At 45.7% G+C, this 23,430-nt stretch overlaps 1 protein-coding gene across 5 annotated transcripts; it reads right to left on the bottom strand.

Moving 5' to 3' along the window:
* Positions 1 to 1,242: 1,242 nt before the first annotated feature.
* On the bottom strand, positions 1,243 to 23,244 carry LOC149974776 (recombining binding protein suppressor of hairless-like). 5 transcript variants are annotated; one of them, XM_090209968.1, is made up of 11 exons: positions 23,049 to 23,244; positions 22,335 to 22,373; positions 21,250 to 21,345; positions 17,663 to 17,828; positions 16,900 to 17,074; positions 14,511 to 14,648; positions 12,238 to 12,350; positions 9,908 to 10,048; positions 7,087 to 7,242; positions 4,533 to 4,636; positions 1,243 to 4,124 (listed from the first exon to the last, which is right to left on the bottom strand). In XM_090209968.1, the coding sequence occupies exons 1-11, from the start codon at positions 23,066 to 23,068 to the stop codon at positions 3,755 to 3,757; spliced, it is 1,518 nt and encodes a 505-aa protein (XP_090066094.1). In that variant the 5' UTR covers positions 23,069 to 23,244; the 3' UTR covers positions 1,243 to 3,754. The 5 variants fall into 5 exon arrangements, with proteins under 5 accessions (XP_090066094.1, XP_090066095.1, XP_090066098.1 ...); XM_090209969.1 differs by having other exon boundaries at positions 1,827 to 4,124; positions 22,964 to 23,051; XM_090209970.1 differs by lacking the exons at positions 1,243 to 4,124; positions 4,533 to 4,636 and adding an exon at positions 4,772 to 5,868.
* Positions 23,245 to 23,430: the final 186 nt, after the last annotated feature.

Below are 23,430 nucleotides of genomic sequence, written 5' to 3'. Positions count from 1 at the left end.
CACTATAGATAAGGCCGGGGGAAACACAACTCTCGTCTTAAAAGAGTTGTGTGTGTGCAGGTATTTGCAGGTATTTGCTCAAACACAACTGAAAATGAATCCACTACTCCTGGTCTTGAATTGATTTGTTGACCACGATTAGGCTAGATTAAATTAGGTATGTTAAGAGCTGGAACAAAATCCTGCAATCACACTACGGCCCACCAGAACCAGCGATGGCTCACTCCATAGGCTGAGCTAAGGCAATACGAGTGGTTTAGCTGTAACAGGGAAGGGAGGAAAACTTTTTTTTTTTGGGGGGGGGGGGGGGGGGCAGGGTTGTATTCATTAGTGCAAATCACGCAGAATGTTTTGCAATGGGAAAAACAAGCGTTTCTTATTGAGACAAGTTCAGGTCGTTGCCTGCAGAGTTCGATTCCGTTTTGGTTTCCTAGTGAATAACGACCCAAGAGACACCACCAATATGAAGGGAGGAAAGAAAAAAAATCATCACGTAAAGAAATGATCCCAGGCCAGTTTCATAGTTGTGTTAGCTTATACAGGTTAGGGTTTGAGTGGGGACCACAGATTTGAGAACAGTCATATTGTTCCTCGTACTTGTTAAGAGGAGGCAAAGCACCACAATTAAAGCAGAGCAGAACAAAGAGAATTTTCTTCCAAGAAAACCAAAAACTGGTGACCTGTATTTGAGAACCGATTGCCAACGAAATAACTTCCACAGGGTTTTTTTCATCAATGAATAACACCAACAAACAGCCATACGAGCATTGATCCAAGACGAAAACCCGTCAAAATAATAAAAACTGTTACAACTCGAATAAAATCAGTTAGAGCCAGTTACAGTACGCGTTATCATATAACCTGTTCCCATAGTAACAGAGCAACCATCCCTTTCGACGTAGTACAGCACCAATGACAGGTGAGCGACAGGTGACAGGTCCACCGACCTGACCCCACAAGAAAGTTGGGAAAACACATATTTTGGCAAATCGTTTCCAAAACCGTTTTTTTTTTTCTACAGCGGAGGGAAAACATTGTAGTTGTTATGCTGAACATAGGGAAAAATGGTTCCCTCATGATGAACAAAAAATGTTAAAAAATGAAAATATAAAAAAAACACAGACCGATTAGCCTACCTAAAAATGTGACGCGTGAAACGCTTAAGCTACAAGAAGAGGCTACTTTGTGAGAAAACACTGTGGCGAGACAGAAAACAGTCTCTCGCTAGGGAGTGTTTTTAAAAAAAAATAAAAAAAAGGCATCGTGATTTCAATTAAGTTTAGCCGTAGAGCCAAGTGACATGAATTACATATTAGCATTAGCTTCACTACTAGACTTACATTGTAGCTTAGCTTAGCGTTAGCTTAGCTTCACTAAAATAGAACTACATAGTAGCATTAGCTTCAGCTTAGCTTCACTAAAATAGAACTACATAGTAGCATTAGCTTCAGCTTAGCTTCACTAAAATAGAACTACATAGTAGCATTAGCTTCACTAAATAGAACTACATAGTAGCATTAGCTTCAGCTTAGCTTCACTAAATAGAACTACAAAGTAGCATTAGCTTCAGCTTCACTAAATAGAACTGCATAGTAGCATTAGCTTCAGCTTAGCTTCACTAAATATACTTACATTGTAGCATTAGCCATTAGCTTAGCCAATTGAATTCCAATGAAGCTTTAGCGAATTACATGTACAGTGTAGTGGGGCGATCAGCTTAGCGACGCAAGTGATTTCCTGTTTGATGCTACGGCTTCATTAGATAGATAAGAGGGGGAGCTGCTTGAAAGTGTTACAAGCTAAAAAAAAAGGCAGTTGTGGCATTTTTAAAGCTCTTCATAATTAAAACATTTTTTTTTTTAAGACTTCTGCCCAGTCCCAAACCAATCCCTAGCCCCTAGATAGCGTGCACCAGGTAAGCAAATGACCCCTAGATAGTATACACTAAGTAATCAAAAATGGCACGAATTACCCGAAGCCTAGAAGGCCACCGGGGCGATTACCATATTGGTAATACCTGTACAATCCTCTCAGATTTACACAAACGTCTACTAGGGGCTAGGAGCCGATTTGGGAATGAGGCCGAACGGTAGTGTAAAAACCAACTTCTGCATCCCAAACGGCACTCCAATCCCTATTTTAGGATCCCTCATAGGAGAGCCCTGGTCTAAAGTAGTGCACTATTTAGGATCCCTCATAGGAGAGCCCTGGTCTAAAGTAGTGCACTATTTAGGATGCCCTATAGGAGAGCCCTGGTCTAAAGTAGTGCACTATTTAGGATGCCCTATAGGAGAGCCCTGGTCTAAAGTAGTGCACTATTTTAGGATCCCCTATAGGAGAGCCCTGGCCTAAAGTAGTGCACTATTTAGGATGCCCTATAGGAGAGCCCTGGCCTAAAGTAGTGCACTATTTAGGATCCCTTATAGGAGAGCCCTGGCCTAAAGTAGTGCACTATTTTAGGATCCCCTATAGGGAGGGCCCTGGTCTAAAGTAGTGCACTATTTAGGAAATCAGGTGTCATTTGAGAGACAGAGACCAACGACATGATGAGACATTCCCAGGCCTTGGCTTGACGAGTGTCGACCAAACACTCTTAAGACAGTTTCAGAAAACGACAACCTTATACACACACACACAACATGAAAAATAAAATAAAAAGTATATCTTTCTTTCGTTTCTTCTAAAAAAGGTCTGGTGAGAGACTGATCAATTTAAGGCGATTGGCCAGGAAGATTTAAGGTTGCTATAGAAACTGGCTGAGATTATGGGGTGCATGTCAACCGTCTAAAAATGGCTTCCTTCCTCTCCCTTTTACCACCAAGCCTAATTTCCTCTCCTTAATCCGGAACAGACAGAGAAGGTGAAAGAGATGGGGTAGAGAGAGAGAGAACCTACTTTCGAGTTTGCTTTCAGTTGTTCAACTTCAGATAACTACAACCCTGACCTTTTCTAGACTTTAAGACTTGCACAAAGCACCCCGAGGTCGCGTCACTCTTTCACACTAATAAAAGAAAGGAATCCAGTTTTTAGGCCGATTGAGACGCAGCCTGAATCACGTTATTCAATCTCCTCAGAGTTCTCTCTCTCTCGCTCTCAAATGGAGAGAAAAAAACTATTTGGTAACAAAAAGTGTACTCCCTAAAACGTTATAATACAACAAAAAAACACATTTGAAAATGTACCTCGGCTAAAGCTTATAAAATATCATAAAGAATAAAAATAACAATAATATTCCTTGGTCCGTAAAAATTGTTACTATAATAAAATGTTTCACCCATAAAACAATAATGAAGTTTCTCTGCACACGAGTGACATCTCCATCATTACCAATAATGATTACCAATGATAATGACAACATCATTACCAAGCCCTTTGTTGTGGGTCAAAAAAAATTATAATCTAAACTTTGTAGAAAGTGTGAGTGTTGAAAATAAAAAATAGTTGTTCTCCAACAAATGTATAAAAAGGGCTCCTAGTTACTGTGTCATCCTGGAGGTGAAACCTCTCCCAGACAAGAATGACCCAGGCTGCAGTGTCATGTCCACAACCGACCACACGGGGGCGCCAGAGAGAGGGGATCCCCCCCTCCCCCTCCTTCCAGGTCTGTCTTTCATCAGAACCTCATCTCTCTTCTCCTCTTCAACGTCAAATCGCTCTCTTTCCAAAGAGTCCTTGAGCAAGCGAGGGTGGTTTCAGAGCAGGTCCATGAGCCTCTCACACCCCCCCCCCCCCCCACACACACACTTCCTCGCTGCTATGACGAAACCGACATCACCGATGACAACCCAACGCTATTGGTTGACCCTCCCCCTTGGCCAATCCCGTAGCCCGTCTGTCCTTCCGCCAACCCCCCTAAACCTCCCATCCCCAGACTCCCTGAGGAAGGTGAGGATGAGGACGAAGAGGAGATACTGTGACTGTGGGTCTGGAGGATGGCCCCGGCAGCGCTGCAGTGAAGACGAGGGCCTGGTTCTGGGGTATAGGTGAAGGTGAGGGCCGTGGAGTAGATGACTCCGTCGTTGCGGACCAAGGTGACGGGGACCTGGACGGGCTGACGGACCCAGCGCCACCCCTCTCTGAAGGCGGAGATGTCAGGCACCACGCAGAGCACGCTCTCTCCACACCTGGGACAGAAGGGGTTAGACAAAAGACAAGATTCACCACGAGATCCGAAAACGTTGTGGAGTCCGCGTTACCACGGAAACGGACTCGACCGCAGGTCATCCGTCTTCAGTCAGTCGTTCGTTAACTTAACAACAATTTAAAAACGGGTTAGGTTAGCCTCCTCCGGTCTCTCCGGATATCAGTTGTGACTGTGGTTGGTACCTCACTTCTACATTTTACTGCTTTTGGGTCAAGTCTGTCCTCTTAAAAATTGAGTTCATTAAAAAATAAAATAACAGTTTTAATAATTGCATTTTCATGACAGTCTTCATTCATAATCTTCAATTACGCGATTATACAGTTACCAGGGTAACACGATACCCGCGTTACCATGCCAGCCATCTCTGTCACTCACACACACAGCTTACCTGTACATGGTGTCAGACTCGATATCTCCAAACCAGACTCGGAGATCTGGAGCAAAGTTCTGTCCTGTCAGCTCCAACATGGCCACATCACCTCCACCATTCAACTAGAGAGACAACAGAGGGGTTAGTGTGGGTCCTGTCCCCTCCACCATTCAACTAGAGAGACAACAGAGGGGTTAGTGTGGGTCCTGTCACCTCCACCATTCAACTAGAGACAACAGAGCGGTTAGTGTGGGTCCTGTCACCTCCACCATTCAACTAGAGAGACAACAGAGGGGTTAGTGTGGGTCCTGTCCCCTCCACCATTCAACTAGAGAGACAACAGAGGGGTTAGTGTGGGTCCTGTCACCTCCACCATTCAACTAGAGACAACAGAGGGGTTAGTGTGGGTCCTGTCAGCTCCACCATTCAACTAGAGACAACAGAGGGGTTAGTGTGGGTCCTGTCACCTCCACCATTCAACTAGAGAGACAACAGAGGGGTTAGTGTGGGTCCTGTCCCCTCCACCATTCAACTAGAGAGACAACAGAGGGGTTAGTGTGGGTCCTGTCAGCTCCACCATTCAACTAGAGACAACAGAGGGGTTAGTGTGGGTCCTGTCACCTCCACCATTCAACTAGAGAGACAACAGAGGGGTTAGTGTGGGTCCTGTCACCTCCACCATTCAACTAGAGACAACAGAGGGGTTAGTGTGGGTCCTGTCACCTCCACCATTCAACTAGAGACAACAGAGGGGTTAGTGTGGGTCCTGTCAGCTCCAACATGGCCACATCACCTCCACCATTCAACTAGAGAGACAACAGAGGGGTTAGTGTGGGTCCTGTCACCTCCACCATTCAACTAGAGACAACAGAGGGGTTAGTGTGGGTCCTGTCAGCTCCACCATTCAACTAGAGAGACAACAGAGGGGTTAGTGTGGGTTCTGTCACCTCCACCATTCAACTAGAGACAACAGAGGGGTTAGTGTGGGTCCTGTCACCTCCACCATTCAACTAGAGACAACAGAGGGGTTAGTGTGGGTCCTGTCAGCTCCAACATGGCCACATCACCTCCACCATTCAACTAGAGAGACAACAGAGGGGTTAGTGTGGGTCCTGTCACCTCCACCATTCAACTAGAGACAACAGAGGGGTTAGTGTGGGTCCTGTCAGCTCCACCATTCAACTAGAGAGACAACAGAGGGGTTAGTGTGGGTTCTGTCACCTCCACCATTCAACTAGAGACAACAGAGGGGTTAGTGTGGGTCCTGTCACCTCCACCATTCAACTAGAGACAACAGAGGGGTTAGTGTGGGTCCTGTCAGCTCCAACATGGCCACATCACCTCCACCATTCAACTAGAGAGACAACAGAGGGGTTAGTGTGGGTCCTGTCACCTCCACCATTCAACTAGAGACAACAGAGGGGTTAGTGTGGGTCCTGTCACCTCCACCATTCAACTAGAGACAACAGAGGGGTTAGTGTGGGTCCTGTCACCTCCACCATTCAACTAGAGACAACAGAGGGGTTAGTGTGGGTCCTGTCACCTCCACCATTCAACTAGAGACAACAGAGGGGTTAGTGTGGGTCCTGTCAGCTCCACCATTCAACTAGAGACAACAGAGGGGTTAGTGTGGGTCCTGTCACCTCCACCATTCAACTAGAGAGACAACAGAGGGGTTAGTGTGGGTCCTGTCAGCTCCACCATTCAACTAGAGAGACAACAGAGGGGGTAGTGTGGGTCCTGTCACCTCCACCAGTCAACTAGAGACAACAGAGGGGTTAGTGTGGGTCCTGTCACCTCCACCATTCAACTAGAGAGACAACAGAGGGGGTAGTGTGGGTCCTGTCACCTCCACCATTCAACTAGAGAGACAACAGAGGGGTTAGTGTGGGTCCTGTCAGCTCCACCATTCAACTAGAGAGACAACAGAGGGGTTAGTGTGGGTCCTGTCACCTCCACCATTCAACTAGAGACCGAGGGGTTAGTGTGGGTCCTGTCCCCTCCACCATTCAACTAGAGACAACAGAGGGGTTAGTGTGGGTCCTGTCACCTCCACCATTCAACTAGAGAGACAACAGAGGGGTTAGTGTGGGTCCTGTCAGCTCCACCATTCAACTAGAGACAACAGAGGGGTTAGTGTGGGTCCTGTCACCTCCACCATTCAACTAGAGACAACAGAGGGGTTAGTGTGGGTCCTGTCAGCTCCACCATTCAACTAGAGACAACAGAGGGGTTAGTGTGGGTCCTGTCACCTCCACCATTCAACTAGAGACAACAGAGGGGTTAGTGTGGGTCCTGTCACCTCCACCATTCAACTAGAGACAACAGAGGGGTTAGTGTGGGTCCTGTCACCTCCACAATTCAACTAGAGACAACAGAGGGGTTAGTGTGTGTCTGTGAGAGAGTAACTAGATATGTGGTGAGAGTAGGTGTGTGTGTGTGTGTAGGTGTGTGTGTGTAGGTGTGTGTGTACCTGCAGACTCTCCACCACAGGGACTGGTGTAACAGGACAGGGTACAGGACCCATCCCCTGGTAGAAGGTGTGTGTGTGTGTGTGTAGGTGTGTGTGTACCTGCAGACTCTCCACCACAGGGACCGGTGTAACAGGACAGGGTACAGGACCCATCCCCTGGTAGAAGGTGTACTCTGCCTTGTCTGTACTGATGATGGTCCAGGAGGCTCCATCGTTTATCATCTCCTTACTGGGCTCTTTGGGGCAGGGCGTGGCCTGGGGGAGGAGTTATGTTAATTAGTCATTTACCTCCGTACTGGTCTTTTTGGGGAAGGGCGTGGCCTGGGGGAGGAGTTATGTTAGTGGGTTAACTGCCTGTTCAGGGGCAGAACGACAGATTTGTACCTTGTCAGCTCGGGGGTTTGAACTGTGGTGAGGTGTTGCTTGAAGAAATGAGTGGCGTAATTTTAAAAAAGGGGAGTGGCCATGCTGACAGCATTCCCCAACCTACAACCCACAACCCCTCCCCGTTAACCTCTTCATCCTACCCCCTCCTTTTTCGAACATTCTGTTAAAAATCGCGCAACATTTCAGCGTCCTGCTACTCATGCCAGGAATATAGTATATGCATATGATTAGTATGTGTGGATAGAAAACACTCTGAAGTTTCTAAAACTGGTTAAATCACGGCTGTGACTATAACAGAGCGTGTGTTTCATCGAAAAGCGCAAGAAAAACTGGTCACTGAAAGCTGAAAAAAGTATCCATGCGCCCCTTTCATGTATTGTTTAAAGGAAACCAAATTTAATATGGATGCACGGATGCAATTCCTACAGCTTCCACACGATGTCGCCAAAAACGTCATTTTTCATTGACCAAAATCCTTTGAGACATTACCAATAGATCCGTTATTCCATCCAGCCTACCTCAATCGATTTTGGAAGATTGAAAAATGGACACTGTTTTCTTGAGAAGCTGCTATTGAATACAGATCGCCCAGTGATCAATTTGATCGCTTATTAACGTTTACAAATACCTAAAGTTGGGTTATAAAAGTAGGTTGAAGTGTTTTGTCAAAGAATATAGGCAACTTATATAATTTTTAAACATGACGTTGCGTGTTGGAAGAGAGCTTTTTTCCTGATGCAGACAGGCCATACAAATGGATATTTTGGGCATTCATGGACGGATTTAATGGGGAAAAAGACCAATTTGTGATGTTTATGGGACATATAGGAGTGCCAACAAAGAATATCAAAGGTAATGAATGTTTTATATTTTATTTCTGCGTTTTTGTGTAGCGCCGGCTAAGCTAATTATTTTGTTTACGTCGCCTTCAGGCATTTTGGGGTGTTGCATGCTATCAGATAATAGCTTCTCATGCTTTCGCCGAAAAGCATTTAAAAAATCTGACTTGTTGGCTAGATTCACAACGAGTGTAGCTTTAATTCAATACCTTGCATGTGTATTTTAATGAACGTTTGAGTTTTAACGAGTACATTTAGCATTTAGCGTAGCGCATTTGCATTTCCAGGTCCAGATCAAGAAGTTAAACAAACAACAACTGGTCATTCAGTACAACAACGCTCCACAACGTCCTGAACGCTCCACAACGTCCTGAACGCTCCACAACGTCCTGAACGCTCCACAACGTACTGAACGTTCCACAACGTCCTGAACGTTCCACAGCGTACTGAACGTTCCACAGCGTACTGAACGTTCCACAGCGTCCTGAACGTTCCACAGCGTCCTGAACGTTCCACAGCGTACTGAACGTTCCACAACGTCCTGAACGTTCCACAGCGTACTGAACGTTCCACAACGTCCTGAACGTTCCACAGCGTACTGAACGTTCCACAACGTCCTGAACGTTCCACAACGTCCTGAACGTTCCACAGCGTACTGAACGTTCCACAGCGTACTGAACGTTCCACAGCGTACTGAACGTTCCACAACGTCCTGAACGTTCCACAACGTACTGAACGTTCCACAGCGTACTGAACGTTCCACAGCGTACTGAACGTTCCACAGCGTACTGAACGTTCCACAACGTCCTGAACGTTCCACAACGTCCTGAACGTTCCACAACGTCCTGAACGTTCCACAACGTCCTGAACGTTCCACAACGTCCTGAACGTTCCACAACGTCCTGAACGTTCCACACGTTCCACAACGTACTGAATGCAGACCTGGTCTCTTTGGGGAAGGGCGTGGCCTGGGGAAGGAGATATGATAAATGACAGATTTGCATCTCCTTACTGGTCTTTTTTGGGGGGCAGGGTGTGGGTGTATGCAAATAACGATACCAGGGTGGAATTAACCAGAAAAGAACCAGAAGACAACGACCGAAACCAATGGTCCAATAAGAAACTCTCAATAAACAGCGAGGGATTAGTTGAACTAGTGGTCCAATAAGAAACCTTCATTAAACAGGGAGGGACTAGATGAACTAGTGGTCCAATAAGAAACCCTTATTAAACAGGGAGGGACTAGATGAACTAGTGGTCCAATAAGAAACTCTCATTAAACAGGGAGGGACTAGATGAACTAGTGGTCCAATAAGAAACCTTCATTAAACAGGGAGGGACTAGATGAACTAGTGGTCCAATAAGGAACTCTGATTTTAGCTGAACAGACTGGTGGGAAAAGCTATTACCAGATACCACAAACCTGGCTCCGATCTACAAGGGGCTAGGAGTGTGTGTGTGTGTGTGAGTCCATCAGTGTGTGTGTGTGTGTGTGTGTGTGTGTATGTATGAGTGTGCGTCCATCAGTCTCTCTGTGTGTGTGTGTGTGTCCATCAGTCTGTGTGTGTGTGTATGTATGAGTGTGCGTCCATCAGTGTCTCTCTGTGTGTGTGTGTGTGTGTGTGTGTGTGTGTGTGTGTGTGTGTGCGTCCATCAGTCTGTGTGTGTGTGTGTGTGTGTATGAGTGTGTGTACCTGGAACTGAATGATTCTCTCCTGTGAGAGACAGAGGTACATTCTCTCGGTGTCTTTCAGGTAGAAGGAACACTTGTGGAGCTGAGACACTGGGTCGTCTGCATCCATCAATGCTGTCTGCTTGTCCACCTTACGGATCACCTGGGGAGGAGGTGAGAGACACCCTGATTATCTATCACACATCACCTGGGGAGGAGGTGAGAGATGACACACCCTGATTATCTATCACACATCACCTGGGGAGGAGGTGAGAGATGACACACCCTGATTATCACACATCACCTGGGGATGAGGTGAGAGACACCCTGATTATCTATCACACATCACCTGGGGAGGAGGTGAGAGATGACACACCCTGATTATCTATCACACATCACCTGGGGAGGAGGTGAGAGATGACACACCCTGATTATCTATCACACATCACCTGGGGAGGAGGTGAGAGATGACACACCCTGATTATCTATCACACATCACCTGGGGAGGAGGTGAGAGATGACACACCCTGATTATCTATCACACATCACCTGGGGAGGAGGTGAGAGATGACACACCCTGATTATCTATCACACATCACCTGGGGAGGAGGTGAGAGATGACACACCCTGATTATCTATCACACATCACCTGGGGAGGAGGTGAGAGATGACACACCCTGATTATCTATCACACATCACCTGGGGAGGAGGTGAGAGATGACACACCCTGATTATCTATCACACATCACCTGGGGAGGAGGTGAGAGATGACACACCCTGATTATCTATCACACATCACCTGGTGAGGAGGTGAGAGATGACACACCCTGATTATCTATCACACATCACCTGGGGAGGAGGTGAGAGATGACACACCCTGATTATCTATCACACATCACCTGGGGAGGAGGTGAGAGATGACACACCCTGATTATCTATCACACATCACCTGGTGAGGTGAGAGATGACACACCCTGATTATCTATCACACATCACCTGGGGAGGAGGTGAGAGATGACACACCCTGATTATCTATCACACATCACCTGGGGAGGAGGTGAGAGATGACACACCCTGATTATCTATCACACATCACCTGGGAATATATAGGAACAGGAGACAGACAGACCTGTAGGTAGAGAGGTGAATATATAGGAACAGGAGACAGACAGACCTGTAGGTAGAGAGGTGAATATATAGGAACAGGAGACAGACAGACAGACAGACAGACCTGTAGGTAGAGAGGTGAATATGTAGGAACAGGAGACAGACAGACAGACAGACCTGTAGGTAGAGAGGTGAATATGTAGGAACAGGAGACAGACAGACAGACAGACCTGTAGGTAGAGAGGTGAATATATAGGAACAGGAGACAGACAGACCTGTAGGTAGAGAGGTGAATATATAGGAACAGGAGACAGACAGACAGACAGACCTGTAGGTAGAGAGGTGAATATGTAGGAACAGGAGACAGACAGACCTGTAGGTAGAGAGGTGAATATATAGGAACAGGAGACAGACAGACCTGTAGGTAGAGAGGTGAATATATAGGAACAGGAGACACAGACAGACAGACAGACCTGTAGGTAGAGAGGTGAATATATAGGAACAGGAGACAGACAGACAGACCTGTAGGTAGAGAGGTGAATATATAGGAACAGGAGACAGACAGACCTGTAGGTAGAGAGGTGAATATATAGGAACAGGAGACAGACAGACCTGTAGGTAGAGAGGTGAATATATAGGAACAGGAGACAGACAGACAGACAGACCTGTAGGTAGAGAGGTGAATATGTAGGAACAGGAGACAGACAGACAGACAGACCTGTAGGTAGAGAGGTGAATATATAGGAACAGGAGACAGACAGACAGACAGACCTGTAGGTAGAGAGGTGAATATGTAGGAACAGGAGACAGACAGACAGACAGACCTGTAGGTAGAGAGGTGAATATATAGGAACAGGAGACAGACAGACAGACCTGTAGGTAGAGAGGTGAATATATAGGAACAGGAGACAGACAGACAGACCTGTAGGTAGAGAGGTGTATATGTAGGAACAGGAGACAGACAGACAGACCTGTAGGTAGAGAGGTGAATATGTAGGAACAGGAGACAGACAGACAGACCTGTAGGTAGAGAGGTGTATATGTAGGAACAGGAGACAGACAGACAGACCTGTAGGTAGAGAGGTGAATATATAGGAACAGGAGACAGACAGACAGACCTGTAGGTAGAGAGGTGTATATATAGGAACAGGAGACAGACAGACAGACCTGTAGGTAGAGAGGTGTATATGTAGGAACAGGAGACAGACAGACCTGTAGCTATAGGTGAGACACGTTGGTACTTACCAGTCTAGGCAGCGCCATACCAGTGACAGAACAGACCAGTTTGACAGTCTGACCATAGTGGATGTATCCATCCCTCACCGCAAACTCCTCCCCTTCCGGCTCTTCCTCCTCCACTACAGGGAGAGAGTCATAGATATTACTGTAGGAAACACATTTAATAACTGATATAGTTACTATAACGACCCTCTATATATAGTTACTATAACAACCCTCTATATATAGTTACTATAACTCCTCCCCTTCCGGCTCTTCCTCCTCCACTACAGGGAGAGAGTCATAGTTACTACTGTAGGAAACACATTTAATAACTGATATAGTTACTATAACAACCCTCTATATATAGTTACTATAACTCCTCCCCTTCCGGCTCTTCCTCCTCCACTACAGGGAGAGAGTCATAGATATTACTGTAGGAAACACATGTAATAACTGATATAGTTACTATAACGACCCTCTATATATAGTTACTATAACAACCCTCTATATATAGTTACTATAACTCCTCCCCTTCCGGCTCTTCCTCCTCCACTACAGGGAGAGAGTCATAGATATTACTGTAGGAAACACATTTAATAACTGATATAGTTACTATAACAACCCTCTATATATAGTTACTATAACTCCTCCCCTTCCGGCTCTTCCTCCTCCACTACAGGGAGAGAGTCATAGATATTACTGTAGGAAACACATGTAATAACTGATATAGTTACTATAACGACCCTCTATATATAGTTACTATAACAACCCTCTATATATAGTTACTATAACTCCTCCCCTTCCGGCTCTTCCTCCTCCACTACAGGGAGAGAGTCATAGATATTACTGTAGGAAACACATGTAATAACTGATATAGTTACTATAACAACCCTCTATATATAGTTACTATAACTCCTCCCCTTCCGGCTCTTCCTCCTCCACTACAGGGAGAGAGTCATAGATATTACTGTAGGAAACACATTTAATAACTGATATAGTTACTATAACGACCCTCTATATATAGTTACTATAACAACCCTCTATATATAGTTACTATAACTCCTCCCCTTCCGGCTCTTCCTCCTCCACTACAGGGGAGAGTCATAGATATTACTGTAGGAAACACATGTAATAACTGAAATCAGCCATACCATAATGGAGTCGATATATAGTTACTATAACGACCCTCTATATATAGTTACTATAACAACCCTCTATATATAGTTACTATAACGACCCTCTATATATAGTTACTATAACGACCCTCTATATATAGTTACTATAACGACCCTCTATATATAGTTACTATAACGACCCTCTATATATAGTTACTATAACGACCCTCTATATATAGTTACTATAACGACCCTCTATATATAGTTACTATAACAACCCTCTATATATAGTTACTATAACAACCCTCTATATATAGTTACTATAACAACCCCTCTATATGATGCTATACATCTATATATAGTTACTATAACAACCCTCTATATATCTATATATATAATTACTATAACAACTCTATATGATGCTATATATCTATATATAGTTACTATAACAACCCTCTATATATCTATATATATAATTACTATAACAACTCTATATGATGCTATATATCTATATATAGTTACTATAACAACCCTCTATATATCTATATATATAATTACTATAACAACTCTATATGATGCTATATATCTATATATAGTTACTATAACAACCTTTTATATGATGCTATATATAGTTACTATAACAACTCTATATGATGCTATATATCTATATATAGTTACTATAACAACCTTTTATATGATGCTATATATAGTTACTATAACAACCCTTTATATGATGCTATACATCTTTATCTGAAGTCTTGTCTTGGTGGCATTGACTTCGACATCACCATGGCAATGCAGCATAATTAACAGAGAAACAACATGATTGGCTGAAACAGAGGAGGAGAGTTCAACAGACGGAAGACAGAGGAAGCTATTAGAGGAAAGTGAAGATATTAAGGAAATGGAGAAGGGAAGAGAGGGGCGGGGCCGGAGGGACGAGAGGGGCGGGGCCGAAGGGACGAGGGGCGGGGCCGAAGGGACGAGAGGGGCGGGGCCGAAGGGACGAGAGGAGGGTAACTTACAGAGGTGTATGTAGAAGGCTCCCCACTGTTGTGAACTGGCATGGAGGGAAGAGAGGGGCGGGGCTGAAGGGGAGGGGCGGGGCTGGAGGCAAGAGAGGGGCGGGGCTGAAGGGAAGAGAGGGGCGGGGCTGAAGGAGAGGAGGGAGGGGTAACTTACAGAGGTGTATGTAGAAGGCTCCCCACTGTTGTGAACTGGCGTGGAAGTTCCCTCCCTCCACGTGTAGATAGCGGGTACTGACGGTCTGAGAACGCAACCGGTTAAACAACGCAACCTTGGTGCCTGACGCTATACACACTAGAGAGAGAAAGAGAGTAGGGAGAGAGAAAGGAAGGGAGAGATGGGAGAGGGTAGGGAGTGAGGGAGAGGGTAGGGAGTGAGTGAGGGAGAAAGAAAGGAAGGGAGAGGGTAGGGAGTGAGGGAGAGGGTAAGGAGTGAGGGAGAGGGTAGGGAGTGAGTGAGGGAGAGGGTAGGGAGTGAGTGAGGGAGAGGGTAGGGAGTGAGTGAGGGAGAGGGTAGGGAGTGAGTGAGGGAGAGGGTAGGGAGTGAGGGAGAGGGTAGGGAGTAAGGGAGAGGGTAGGGAGTGAGGGAGAGGGTAGGGAGTGAGGGAGAGGGTAGGGAGTGAGGGAGAGGGTAGGGAGTGAGGGAGAGGGTAGGGAGTGAGGAAGAGGGTAGGGAGGGAGGGAGGGAGGGAGAGAGGAGAGAGTGAGGGAGAGAGTGAGGGAGAGAGTGAGGGAGAGAGTGAGGGAGAGAGTAGGGAGGGAGGGAGAGAGGAGAGAGTGAGGGAGAGAGGAGGGAGTGAGGGAGAGGGTGAGGGAGTGAGGGAGAGGGTGAGGGAGTGAGGGAGAGGGTAGGGAGTGAGGGAGAGGGTAGGGAGGGAGGGAGAAGGTTAGATATGCATTCATGAAGAGATCATGAAAGAGAGACCACACTTTGAAGTTGATCATTGTCAAATGAAAACCGCAGAGTTACAACACAGCTCGTAAAAAAAGACCTTTGTCCCGAAACCACTCAGGAAAACCGTACCACTGCGCATCAAGCGTGTGTGTGTGTGTGTGTGTGTGTGTGTGTGTGTGTTCTGCATACTCAGTCAGCTCTATGTAACCGTAAATCTTCTCTAAATGTGGCATCCTGTGTGTGAGAGAGAGAGACGGATGGGTCCAAATACTATTTAAAACATTTCAGTCCCGTTCACATGCACTTAAAGCATTCAGATATATGTTTTATTTGAAATGAAAAGTAGTTGAATATTAATGTATTTTAAAAATAAAAAACAGGTATTTGAAAATCCTCTCAAATACAATTTTGTAGACTATTTGGACTTCTACAAATAACCATTACAATTAAAACCAAATAAAAGTACTTGTTTTGGGCTCCCTATTCCCTATGTAGTGCACTACTTTAGACCAGAGCCCTATAGAACCCTATTCCCTATGTAGTGCACTACTTTAGACCAGAACCCTATAGAACCCTATTCCCTATGTAGTGCACTACTTTAGACCAGAGCCCTATAGAACCCTATTCCCTATGTAGTGCACTACTTTAGACCAGATCCCTATAGAACCCTATTCCCTATGTAGTGCACTACTTTAGACCAGAACCCTATAGAACCCTATTCCCTATGTAGTGCACTACTTTAGACCAGAGCCCTATAGAACCCTATTCCCTATGTAGTGCACTACTTTAGACCAGAGCCCTATAGAACCCTATTCCCTATGTAGTGCACTACTTTAGACCAGAGCCCTATAGAACCCTATTCCCTATGTAGTGCACTACTTTAGACCAGAACCCTATAGAACCCTATTCCCTATGTAGTGCACTACTTTAGACCAGAACCCTATAGAACCCTATTCCCTATGTAGTGCACTACTTTAGACCAGAGCCCTATAGAACCCTATTCCCTATGTAGTGCACTACTTTAGACCAGAACCCTATAGAACCCTATTCCCTATGTAGTGCACTACTTTAGACCAGAGCCCTATAGAACCCTATTCCCTATGTAGTGCACTACTTTAGACCAGAGCCCTATAGAACCCTATTCCCTATGTAGTGCACTACTTTAGACCAGAGCCCTATAGAACCCTATTCCCTATGTAGTGCACTACTTTAGACCAGAGCCCTATAGAACCCTATTCCCTATGTAGTGCACTACTTTAGACCAGAGCCCTATGGCACCCTATTCCCTATGTAGTGCACTACTTTAGACCAGAGCCCTATAGAACCCTATTCCCTATGTAGTGCACTACTTTAGACCAGAGCCCTATAGAACCCTATTCCCTATGTAGTGCACTACTTTAGACCAGAGCCCTATAGAACCCTATTCCCTATGTAGTGCACTACTTTAGACCAGAGCCCTATAGAACCCTATTCCCTATATAGTGCACTACTTTAGACCAGAGCCCTATAGAACCCTATTCCCTATGTAGTGCACTACTTTAGACCAGAGCCCTATAGAACCCTATTACATTTATTATCCATTACTGTGGAAATGTGTGTGTGTGTGTGTGTGTGTGTGGTCCTAGTCATGCGTGTTCCTCTCCATACTCACGGTCAGCGTTCTTCAGAGACTGTTTCTTCTTGGACGGTTTAGAGATAACTTTGATCCTCTTACTAAGGAAGACTCCTATGTCTGTACTGTTACCATAGAACATCTTGACTGACAGCATGAAGTGTTTCCTCTTGTCACTGTCACTGATGTATAGAGTCTTAGCTGTGCAGAAGTCCTGGAGGGAGAGAGGAAGAGAGGAGGGGGAGAGAGAAAGAGAGGAGGGAGAGAGAGAGGAGGGAGAGAGAGAAGGAGAGGAGGGAGAGAGAGGAGGGAGAGAAGGAGAGGAGGGAGAGAAAGAAGGCGAGGAGAGGAGAGAGAAAGGAGGGAGAGAGAGGAGGGAGAGAGAGAAGAGAAGGAGAGGAGAGAGAGAGGGAGAGGAGAGAGAGAGGGAGAGAGAGAAAGAGGAGGGAGAGAGAGAAAGAGGAGGGAGAGAGAGAAAGAGGAGGGAGAGAGAGAAAGAGGAGGGAGAGAGAAGGAAGTATTTTGCGAGAAGAGAAGTTATTTGAGTGTGGAAACACAGGATGCAGAAGTTCTGTGGGGAAAGACTGAGGGAGGGGTGTGTTTCACTGTTCTGCCTGTGTGTGTGTGTGTGTGTGTGTGTGTGTGTGTGTGTGTGTGTGTAGACACACGGTTTTACCCTTGCAGAAATTCTGGGGAGAGAAAATGAGGAAATGTGGGTTTCAGTCAGCGTGTCTGTGTGTGTGTGTGTGTCAGTGTGACTCTCCCTCTGTGTGTGTGTGTGTGTGTGTGTGTTGTCCCTTACCTTCCCCTCTATGTTGAGCTGCTGCATCTCCTGGTCACTGTTTCCTATCCCTATAAAGGCACAGGGCTGAGCCTCCTGCTCTGAACAGCCCTCTCTCTCCATCTCCTCTGTCTTCTTCTTCCAGCCACAGCCCATCAGATAGATACAAGGAGGGGGGCAGAAGAACCTACGGGACAGACAGATCAGCCCATCAGATAGATACAAGGAGGGGGGCAGAAGAACCTACAGGACAGATCAGCCCATCAGATAGATACAAGGAGGGGGGGCAGAAGAACCTACAGGACAGATCAGCCCATCAGATAGATACAAGGAGGGGGGCAGAAGAACCTACAGGACAGATCAGCCCATCAGATAGATACAAGGAGGGGGGCAGAAGAACCTACAGGACAGACAGATCAGCCCATCAGATAGATACAAGGAGGGGGGCAGAAGAACCTACAGGACAGATCAGCCCATCAGATAGATACAAGGAGGGGGGGCAGAAGAACCTACAGGACAGATCAGCCCATCAGATAGATACAAGGAGGGGGGCAGAAGAACCTACAGGACAGATCAGCCCATCAGATAGATACAAGGAGGGGGGGCAGAAGAACCTACAGGACAGATCAGCCCATCAGATAGATACAAGGAGGGGGGGCAGAAGAACCTAAAGGACAGACAGATCAGCCCATCAGATAGATACAAGGAGGAGGGCAGAAGAACCTACAGGACAGATCAGCCCATCAGATAGATACAAGGAGGGGGGGCAGAAGAACCTAAAGGACAGACAGATCAGCCCATCAGATAGATACAAGGAGGGGGGCAGAAGAAGATATCAAGACAATCAGATCAGCCCATCAGATAAATACAAGGAGGGGTGCAGAAGAAACCAAAGGTCAGACAGATCAGCCCATCAGTTAGATACAAGGAGGAGGGCAGAAGAACCTACAGGACAGATCAGCCCATCAGATAGATACAAGGAGGGGGGGCAGAAGAACCTAAAGGACAGACAGATCAGCCCATCAGATAGATACAAGGAGGGGGGCAGAAGAACCTAAAGGACAGACAGACTCTCACACAGAGACACCATGAATCCCGTTCTCTCTCTCACACAGAGACACCATGAATAATACCGTTCTCTCTCTCATACAGAGACACCATGAATCCCGTTCTCTCTCTCTCACAGAGACACCATGAATAATACCGTTCTCTCTCTCATACAGAGACACCATGAATCCCGTTCTCTCTCTCACACAGAGACACCATGAATCCCGTTCTCTCTCTCACACAGAGACACCATGAATAATACCGTTCTCTCTCTCACACAGAGACACCATGAATCCCGTTCTCTCTATCACACAGAGACACCATGAATCCCGTTCTCTCTCTCACACAGACACCATGAATAATACCGTTCTCTCTCTCATACAGAGACACCATGAATCCCGTTCTCTCTATCACACAGAGACACCATGAATCCCGTTCTCTCTCTCACACAGAGACACCATGAATAATACCGTTCTCTCTCTCACACAGAGACACCATGAATACCGTTCTCTCTATCACACAGAGACACCATGAATACCGTTCTCTCTATCACACAGAGACACCATGAATACCGTTCTCTCTATCACACAGAGACACCATGAATAATACCGTTCTCTCTCTCACACAGAGACACCATGAATCCTGTTCTCTCTCTCACACAGAGACACCATGAATCCCGTTCTCTCTCTCACAGAGACACCATGAATAATACCGTTCTCTCTCTCTCACAGAGACACCATGAATCCCGTTCTCTCTCTCACAGAGACACCATGAATAATACCGTTCTCTCTCTCTCACAGAGACACCATGAATCCAGTTCTCTCTCACACAGAGACACCATGAATACCGTTCTCTCTCTCTCACAGAGACACCATGAATCCCGTTCTCTCTCACACAGAGACACCATGAATCCCGTTCTCTCTCTCACACAGAGACACCATGAATCCCGTTCTCTCTCTCACACAGAGACACCATGAATAATCCCGTTCTCTCTCTCTCACAGAGACACCATGAATAATACCGTTCTCTCTCTCATACAGAGACACCATGAATAATCCCGTTCTCTCTCTCACACAGAGACACCATGAATAATACCGTTCTCTCTCTCATACAGAGACACCATGAATAATCCCGTTCTCTCTCTCTCACAGAGACACCATGAATAATACCGTTCTCTCTCTCATACAGACACCATGAATCCCGTTCTCTCTCTCACACAGAGACACCATGAATAATACCGTTCTCTCTCTCATACAGAGACACCATGAATCCCGTTCTCTCTCTCACACAGAGACACCATGAATCCCGTTCTCTCTCTCACACAGAGACACCATGAATAATACCGTTCTCTCTCACACAGAGACACCATGAATCCCGTTCTCTCTCTCTCACAGAGACACCATGAATAATACCGTTCTCTCTCACACAGAGACACCATGAATCCCGTTCTCTCTCTCACACAGAGACACCATGAATCCCGTTCTCTCTCTCACACAGAGACACCATGAATAATACCGTTCTCTCTCACACAGAGACACCATGAATCCCGTTCTCTCTCTCTCACAGAGACACCATGAATAATACCGTTCTCTCTCACACAGAGACACCATGAATCCCGTTCTCTCTCTCACACAGAGACACCATGAATCCCGTTCTCTCTCTCACACAGAGACACCATGAATAATACCGTTCTCTCTCTCATACAGAGACACCATGAATCCCGTTCTCTCTCTCACACAGAGACACCATGAATAATACCGTTCTCTCTCTCATACAGAGACACCATGAATCCCGTTCTCTCTCTCACACAGAGACACCATGAATAATACCGTTCTCTCTCACACAGAGACACCATGAATCCCGTTCTCTCTCTCTCACAGAGACACCATGAATAATACCGTTCTCTCTCACACAGAGACACCATGAATAATACCGTTCTCTCTCTCACACAGAGACACCATGAATCCCGTTCTCTCTCTCACACAGAGACACCATGAATAATACCGTTCTCTCTCACACAGAGACACCATGAATAATACCGTTCTCTCTCTCACACAGAGACACCATGAATCCCGTTCTCTCTCTCACACAGAGACACCATGAATAATACCGTTCTCTCTCTCTCACAGAGACACCATGAATCCCATTCTCTCTCTCACACAGAGACACCATGAATCGCGTTCTCTCTCTCTCTCACAGAGACACCATGAATCCCGTTCTCTCTCTCATACAGAGACACCATGAATACCGTTCTCTCTATCACACAGAGACACCATGAATCCCATTCTCTCTCTCACACAGAGACACCATGAATCCCGTTCTCTCTCTCACAGAGACACCATGAATCCCGTTCTCTCTCTCTCTCTCTCTCACACAGAGACACCATGAATCCCGTTCTCTCTCTCTCTCTCTCTCTCTCACAGAGACACCATGAATCCCGTTCTCTCTCTCACACAGAGACACCATGAATCCCGTTCTCTCTCTCACACAGAGACACCATGAATCCCGTTCTCTCTCTCATACAGAAACACCATGAATACCGTTCTCTCGCTCATACAGACCTCTTCTCGTTGCCGTAAGACTTCTGTGCCACTTTAGCGTGTAGTATGAGTAAGGTCTGGTCTCCCCTCTCCTTCAGGTAGTTTCTCATGGCCTCTCTATAGGGGGAAAAACACAACGTTCAGACAGCATTTATTGAACCCAATCAAACAACAACGTCTGTTGACAGCGTCACAGAGATGCACCAGGGTACAGAGCTACACAGAGCCACACAGAGGCACCGGCATACAGAGCCACACAGAGGCAACGGGGTACAGAGCCACACAGAGGCACCGGGGTACAGAGCCACACAGAGGCACCGGGGTACAGAGCCACACAGAGGCACCGGGGTACAGAGCCACACAGAGGCACCGGGGTACAGAGCCACACAGAGGCACCGGGGTACAGAGCCACACAGAGGCACCGGGGTACAGAGCCACACAGAGGCACCGGGGTACAGAGCCACACAGAGGCACCGGGGTACAGATCCACATAGAGGCACCGGGGTACAGCGCTACATAGATGCACCAGGGTACACTGCTATATAGAGCAAAATGTTAATTAAAGGTTACATTTAAATAAAAAATATATATAATAAGCATTCAGACAAAGCTTATTCAATGTAATATCACAACTATGCAAAGATACATAGAACTGGGTGAAATAACAAGGGTGTATACGCCATCGGTCAAATACAACGGTGAATTTGGGGAGGCAGGTAGCCTGGTGGTTAGAGCGTTGGGCAGGTAACCGAAAGGTGTCTAGATCGAATCCCCGAGCTGACAAGGTACAAAAATCCGTGGTTCTGCCCCCTGAACAAGGCAGTTAACCACGGTAGGCCGTCATTGTAAATAAGAATTTATTCTTAACTGACTGGCCTGGTTAAATAAAATAAATAAATGCTCTTAGACACTTGAGTTGCAGTATGAATGGTGTGTATATAGAAACGGGTGTAATAATAAATCTTATGGCAAAGTGGAAGAAATTAATGTGGATAAGTGGTTCTACACCTTAGTAATACAAACGCTGTGGAGGTGGAAGCTAGACGTTTCTCACGTTTAAATGAGACTGACGAGTTATGAAACATGTGGTGGGAACGTTTCCTTACCTCGTCAGGCGCTGCGGTGGAGCTTGCTCACCAAACTTCCTGTTTAAGAAAACAAAACAAGGTACTTTTCTATCAGCTCCACATTATACTAGATAAAGTTAAATTATAAAGTTGTCACAATTCTAGCAATCTGAAAACATCATGACTATTAACAGGTGAGTGTTACCATGAAAAAAAACATTATACTAAACAGTATATTTGAATTATGCTGCAGGTGGCAAGTGAACGATTCAAATCAGTGAAGTTAAAAACAAACTTTGTTGCCCGTTTTTTGTCGGACAAATGCGACTAATATACTGTCTTTGCTACTTTACATGATTAGTAAAAATGAAATAGGCAACATTGAACAAATATAAAAACATTGTTTAATTGAACTCAGCAAATACATAATGGCTAGGTGATCTGGCCATAAAATGTAGCTAAAATAAGTAAAATAGTTAGGTATATAATTACTGGCGGATAAAAAGGAGGTAGTTAGTTGGCTAGCTTTTCGTTGTGGCTAGCTAACGTTGCACTAACATTGACACAAAAGTAGCAATAAGTGCGCGACGCCAATTTAATAAAGCACTTTCAAAGCTATCTGGTAAACAAAAACGAGTGTAACAAAGTGGTTAGGAAACTCAAGTTACCCAAAAACAAAAGAAAATGAACTTTTTAAACGGGTCTTTCCTTCATATATATATTTTTTTTGTTGCTCTGAATTTCAACACTTACCCCGTCACAACGGGCGCCATTTTCCACTGGAACTTCTAAAGTCCCAACAATCGCGAGATCTCAAATCCATTCCCACCGCCGCTGGGACAAACACAACGAACAGAAGAACCCCGACGGGAACAGATATAAACGAGAGTAGAAGAGAAAAAAAAAGGGAGAGGAGAGGCGGACAGAGGGCAGACGCCACAACAGCCGTGGGAAAGTTGCGAAATCGCGCGAGAATAGAAAAACTCTCACAATAGACAAGAATGGGGTTGGACTCGATCTATCGCGAGATTATGCTCGTTTTTTTTCTCTCCCACAAGGTGAAACTGTAACTCGATTCCCACGCTTTTATAAACCATAAACTACAGTAGAGTGGTTGCTTTAGGAGTGAAGTTAC

The sequence above is a fragment of the Oncorhynchus mykiss genome, chromosome 19, assembly GCF_057628025.1.
Source record: "Oncorhynchus mykiss isolate SJ-2025 chromosome 19, ASM5762802v1, whole genome shotgun sequence".
NCBI classification, from domain to species: domain Eukaryota; kingdom Metazoa; phylum Chordata; class Actinopteri; order Salmoniformes; family Salmonidae; genus Oncorhynchus; species Oncorhynchus mykiss.
This window is presented reverse-complemented; position numbering and strand designations above follow the sequence as displayed.